The sequence below is a fragment of the Otolemur garnettii genome, unplaced genomic scaffold (assembly GCF_000181295.1).
Source record: "Otolemur garnettii isolate 467f Iridium unplaced genomic scaffold, OtoGar3 scaffold00038, whole genome shotgun sequence".
In the NCBI taxonomy this organism is placed as follows: domain Eukaryota; kingdom Metazoa; phylum Chordata; class Mammalia; order Primates; family Galagidae; genus Otolemur; species Otolemur garnettii.
Genome location: NW_003852433.1, coordinates 5,372,081 through 5,378,530, shown reverse-complemented (window position 1 = coordinate 5,378,530; position 6,450 = coordinate 5,372,081). Strand labels below are relative to the sequence as shown.

The window sequence follows — 6,450 nt, the reverse complement described above, 5'->3', positions numbered from 1 at the left end:
AGGCTCTGTCTCAAAAAAAAAAAAAAAAAAGATGTTGGGCTAGCTTCAAACCCAACCCAGGGGTCACTTCTTCCAGGAAGTTCCCCTGGCTCCAGTTTTAGCTTAGGGCCTCTTCTTGGCCTCTTGGCTGGCAGCACTTCTGCCTGGTTGCTTCCCCACTGGGGAGCCCGGGTCGGCCAGGCCTAGCTTTGCCTCAGGTATATCCTGAGTCCTTGGAAAATTCTGCGTGAACAGCTGTCTTACATCAAGTGGCCCAGAGCCTTTCCAGATAATAGAGCAGAGACCTCAAGACAGGAGGAACCTGCCCACAGCCACAGGATGAGTAGGGCAGGGCAGGGGTAAGGTGCAGTCTCCTGATCCTAGTCTCCTAGTCTGGGGCTTCTCCTACAAGGTGAGCTGCTTCTGTGACAATGGAGATGTAAGTTGAAGACACCTACCGTGTTTCCCCTAATAAGACCTACCCAAAAAAAAGCCCTAGCAGGATTTCTATGCATTTGTTAAATATATGCCCTACCCAGATAATAAGACCTAGTAATGGGTGTGGCTATGAAGCAGCTACGCCATGCATTTCGGCATGGAGTGGTAAGGAAGACTGGAATACCTTTTTATCTGCCACAGCTCCTTTCTCCAAGCCATTCGCACTTGCACAGGTGCATGTGTGGTAACTGTGGTGGCAGGCACCCTATTGCACAGTGTGAATGGCTAGGGGAAAGGAGTTCATACATCACTAGCAACAGCCCCACCAACAAGGTTGGCTCCCCCTGTCAGGTTCCAGAAGAAAATGACTTAACTGTATTTGAATAAATGTAGATTGTTGTATTATACTTAATAAAAATAAGACATCCCCTGAAAATAAGCCCTAGTGTGTCTTCTTGAGGAAAAACATGGTATTTTTGGGGAAACATGGTATCTGTTAAGAGTCAGGTGCTAATTTTAAGGAAAAGGGGTGTTAGAAAGATAAGTGGGGTCTTGGGCAGAGAGGGCCTGGGGGAAGACATGCTAACCACTCCAGGCCTTGCCTCTCTCTAGCCAAGGTATTCTCCTCTGTGAACGGGGACAACAGGCAGGAAGGAATGGGAAAGCATCTGGAAATAGCGCAGAGCGTGGCCTCAGCAGAGCCATCTGTCTGCCCAGACAGCTTCACCCTTGTGGTGGGATGTTGTTGTGCTGCCTATAGCCTTAATCCCATCCCTGAGCTCCTCTAAAGGCTATACTGTGGGCCAGAGGCCATGGTTCTGACCTTCCAGGGTTCCCAAGGAGTCAGGCAGGGTGGGAACATGTCAGCAGCAGGTTCACAGAGAAGAGAGTGGGTGAGTTGGGTTAGACCAGGAACAGGAGACAGGGTCTTCTTAGCAGAGGGAAACATAACGCATGTGCAAAGCCACAGAGGGAGGAAGGTGTGTTCTGTGCTCATATACTTTTGTAACACAAGTTACAAATGGTGCTTTCATACCAAGGGCTCCTCCAGGCTTCTGGGTGGTAACACTGGCTCCTCTGTTCTCAGGAAGGTTATTCTGAAACTGCTAGGGTCCCTCTCACATTTCTGCTGGCTGCCCGGCCCCAATGATTTTACTAGCATGTGAGATTTCTGAGCACAGCAAACCTGGGTTGCAGTCCCTAGGGAGTAGAGGCTGACACCCACATTAATTTTAATGATCCTGTGGAAATGGTAGGGCTGCAGGAGAATCCACTAGCCTTTTACCAGTAGGGCCAGGACTTTGGAAAAACATATCCCATGCCTGGCCTTGTGATAAGGCAGAGGGAACAGCACAGCCCACAGAACACTGGGAAAAAGAGCCTGGAATGGAAACCCTGAGCAGCAGCTGCAATGTCTCTGACACAGAAACCCTGAACAAGTGGCTGGGAGGTGGCAGTCAGAGCCATGGTGCCACAGAGACTACCGGGGCAGCTAGCAACTCCCTGAGATAGACAGAACAGCATAGCCTAGCACACAACACAACAAAAGGTTAAATTTTTTTGAGGTCCTGAGCTGATCTGGTCCCTAACAGGTACTCAGCAGCCAATGGCAAATTTTGTGACCAATGTCATCACCATCTCTGTAGGGGGCTTCTGCAGCTGCTACTGGTTAAGAAGGGGTGGGGTGCTAGCATCCCAAGATGACCAGGTTTAATTAAGGCCCTCACCTGTCAATGACCAGCTCCAGTAGTACAGCATGGGACAGCTGCGTGAACTCGGGGTCACCTGGCACGTGGTCATAGTGCTCTAGCAAGTCTACCATGTCAAGATCACAGGCCACACGGTCAGGGAACTTCCAAGAGGGGAAACGCACGGGCCCAGCACGAGAGAACACGTCTACGATGGCGCCCTGCAGATCAGTGAGGTCCTTGCGCAGGCTTTCCATGCAGGCCTGGCTGCCCAGCAGGTGTGCCATCCTCACAGCTCCTGGGGCAGGCAGAGAGGAGTCTTGCTAGCAGAGCCATGCAACTATTGCTGGAGGGACTCCCTAAAGCCCTAATTTGCCTGGTGGCTCCTAGGCTAAAAGTATTCCCCATAACTTGGGGGAAAGTCTGCTCCCTAGTCCCAGGTGATAAGGTGTTGAGACCTCGTTCTGGGCAGCCTCACCAGCCTCCCTCTCACTCACTCTTGCCCAGGCCCCCACTGCTGAGTCCATCCTTCCACAAGTCCCTCCTGAAAGCCTGTGTGCAAGGCCTCCTACTAAGGGCCAAGAAGATACAGCTATGAATAAAAATGTGCCCACCACGCTCCCCTCCCAGGGTGAACCTTCAAATAAGGGCACAGACAACTGAAAAAAAGAGTTCTAGCTACAGTGTATGTGGGGGGAGTGTTTTGGGCCATACCACGCTACTATCATCTCCTGCTTAGACCATTGTAACCATTGTACCAGGTTTCCTGGGCCACAGCCTGCCTGTTCCAATCTGATCAACTTCAGCTCCAGAGATCTGGGACAAACTCTATGTGATGACATCACATTGACTAACAATGCCTCAGGACTCCTGGGGGGAAAAAAGGCCACCTACACCACAACTTCCTCTCCCTTTCAGGCCCCTCCCATACTCCCCACTCCTACTATCAGCAGCTATGAGCACTACTAGCTCATGCACCAGGTACTTGTTTCTGAATCCTTTTCCCTCTGTCCCTTTGTCCCCATCCAATTCCCACCACCTGGCTAACTGCTTCTCTTGAGCATCCTCTGGGCTAGGCTAGATAAGCCCTCTGGGCTTCCCTCATCGAAGCTCTGATTGCACTCTGCCCAACAGCCTCCTCTCCAGCCCACCTCAGTCACTGTGGTATCTCCAGTGTGGCCAGCCTGGGGACTGGCCCACTGTAGATGCTCACTGGTAAATGACTGACTGAGTGTTTGAATGGAGAAGATAAAAAGAATCACAGAGAAAATTAAAAATGCACCGATGTTTAGGGGAAAACAAGTCCTAAACTGGAAAAGAAGAAAACCAGAAGATAAGTGCTGAGACCTATCCTAATCACTCTGGTGACAGGGAGCCCATGACATCTTCATACAGGGAGTTCCAACCCTGCTCCTTCTTTACAGTGTAGCCTCAAGCAAGTCACTTTACTCCTCTCAGCCCCAGCTTCTTCAGCTGTAAAATGGGGACACTGTCCTCAAGTAGTCTGGGTTGTTGAAAGACTTTAAAGGGGTCATGAGTAAAGTACATGGTCGAAGGCACTAGTAAAAGTTCACAAGCAACACTAACATGAATGATATTCTTAGCAATAACAACAGCAGAGAATATCTTTGTCTTCAGCACATGCCCAGCTCCTCTACTTCCCTAATTCCCCAGCAGCACACAAAGAATGCTTTTCTTCCATCTCTGGACCCTGTGGACAGTGACTGGATGATCTACCCATGGCCGTTGACTCAGAAGCTAGAGAGGTGGCTGGGCACGGTGACTGACACCTGCAATCCTAGCATTCTGGGAGGCCAAGGCAGGATGATCACTTGAGCTCAGAAGTTCAAGACCAGCCTAAGCAAGCATGAGATCCCATCCCTACTCTAAATAGAAAAAAAAGGCTCGGTGCCTGTGGCTCAGCCGGCTAAGGCGCCAGCCACATACACCTGAGCTGGCAGGTTCGAATCCAGCCCGAACCCGCCAAACAATGACGGCTGCAACCAAATAATAGCTGGGCATTGTGGTGGGTGCCTGTAGTCCCAGCTACTTGGGAGGCTGAGGCAGGAGAATCACTTGAGCCCAGGAGTTGGAGGTTGTTGTGAGCTGTGATGCCACAGCACTCTACCCAGGGCAACAGCTTGAGGCTCTGTCTCAAAAAAAAATAGAAAAACAAATCAGCTGGGCATTGTGGTGGGTTCCTATAATCCCAGCTACTCAGGAGGCTGGCCCAGGAGTTTGAGTTGCTGTGAGCTAGGCTGATGACACAGCACCCTAGCCTGTGGCAACAGAGACTCTAAGAAGAAAGAAAAAAAAAGGTGGAAGGAAGAGGTGAGACAAGGCTGACCTGGTCCTCCTATAGTTTGTGATGCCCTGGCAGGGCCAGGGTTCAAGTTAGCAGCTGGTTTCAGAGCCAGCACTTTGCTGGGAGTTGGGTACCTATGCAGATGCTGAGCTCTGGCCCCTCCCTACTTGCCAGCAGAGGTCCCTTGTCCTTTGTGGATTTCTCAGTATCAGGAAGCACCTCCTTGCACCATAACCTCTCCCTGAAATGTAGGGGCTAACTTGGGCAGTATTTAGGCCACAGTCCCTTTTGCCTCAGCAAGTCCAGGCATGGTGGGGAAACGTCTAAAACCTATCCTCCCCCAACCTCCCTCATCTCAGAAAAGTGGCAACTACTGAGTATTCCATGGTTTGGCCCAAGTCCAGGTTTGTCCTCAAATCCCCTTTCCTTTACCCCCACATCCCAGCACCAAGTGCTGCCAATCCTACATCTAGACCACATTTGGAAACAAGCACATCTCTCCATTGTCGCTGCCTCTGCCCCACCATCTCCCCAGACCACTGCCACAGCCTCAGAGGTCACCCACTTCCCTTGGGCCCAGCACCACCTGTTCCATTCTGACCACAGGCAATGGATTGTTTAAAAAGGCAGCTCACCCTCCCGCTCAGAGCCTTTAATGTCTTTATGCAACACTAAAGACTGGGGAAATTCCTGTGGCCTGACCCCACCACTTCAGTGTCTCACCACCCAGAATGCATACCTTCCCCACACTTCATCTAGATAACACACCCCTCTAGGGTCTTTACCCAAAGGCTCCTTCCTCAGGAAAGCTCCCTGGGTCCACAGGCTGGATGAGGTCCCCCATTACACATTGTCAGAGCATCATGTTCTTTTCCTTCCCAGCACACTCTGTCACTGGAAAGGAATCATTATTTGAGTCATTATGAAGAACTGACAGCCTGTCTTCCTGTGAGTGTGTGGTAGTGCCTCTTGGTCACGTGGGTCACAGGTGCTGGGAAGCTCGGTGGCAGCCAGGGGTGATTGCTGAAGGCTGACCTGGATTGTTCAGCCTCCCAGAGGACTGGGCCTTGCCCTCACCTCCACGCAGGTGCTGCCCATGGAGCTGGAGTGACTGAGGGTATGTGGCTCTCAGACCAGTCTGTGGGCTCTGGAGCGCTGAGTCAGAGGCTTATTCAGGTGTCTAGCTTCTTGTCTCCAGTGCAGGCCTTGGGAATAGATAAAGGAAAGAGTGAATGAGTCAGGCAGGGCTGCCTATGGGGCAGGGTGAAAGCTGTCCAGGAAGAAAGGGAGGTGTTCCAGGATCAAGGAATGGGTTGAGGGAGACAGCAAGTGGGATGCCTACCTTGAGCCTGAACAGAGGGTATGCTTCAATAGTGCTAGCTCTGGCAGGGTGCAGTGGCTCATCCCTGTAATCCCAGCACTTTGGGAGGCTGAGGCAAGAGGATTGGTTGAGGCCAAGAGTTCAAGACCTGCCTGGACAACACAGTGAGACCCCACCTGTCTCTCTTTCTTCTCATGACTATACTAACAAGGATTGAAACCCCACCTCTACAAAAAAAAAATAAGAAAAGTTAGCTGGGTGGCCCATGTCTGTAGTCCAGTTACCCAGGCAGCTGAGGTGACAGGACTACTTGAGCCCAGGATTTCAAGACAGCAGTGATCTATGATCATGCCACTACAGTCCAGCCTGGGTGATAGAGCAAGACCCTATCTCTAAAAATGTTTTTCCTTTTTTCTACTTCTTAGCCATATACATAGAAAAATATTTTTTAAAAAATAATGCTAGCTCTGATTAAAGAACTTATTGTGTGCCATTTCCTCAAATCTTCCTCCTTTATACAGACGAGGAAACTGTGTAGTTAGGAAGCCAGCCCAAGGTTATTCAGGGAGCTGGGATTCTCAGTCCAACATCTCTGCTGTGTCCTCCTCAGGCCATGCTGTTTCTGGAGCAGCAGAGTCCAAAAGAAATAAGGTGAGCCATACACAGGATTTTAGATTTTCTATTAGTTACTGATGAGGTACAGGAAATACTACCCCAAA

The 6,450-nt window shown here is 50.5% G+C and overlaps 1 protein-coding gene across 1 annotated transcript in view; it reads right to left on the bottom strand.

The window, feature by feature from the left end:
• Positions 1–2,392, bottom strand: part of CCDC157 (coiled-coil domain containing 157) — a 9,903-nt gene extending 7,511 nt beyond the window's left edge. The window contains exon 1 of the mRNA XM_023513301.1: positions 2,145–2,392. Within this exon, the coding sequence (XP_023369069.1) occupies positions 2,145–2,392 (248 nt within the window). The remainder of the gene's footprint in view (positions 1–2,144) is intronic.
• Positions 2,393–6,450: the final 4,058 nt, after the last annotated feature.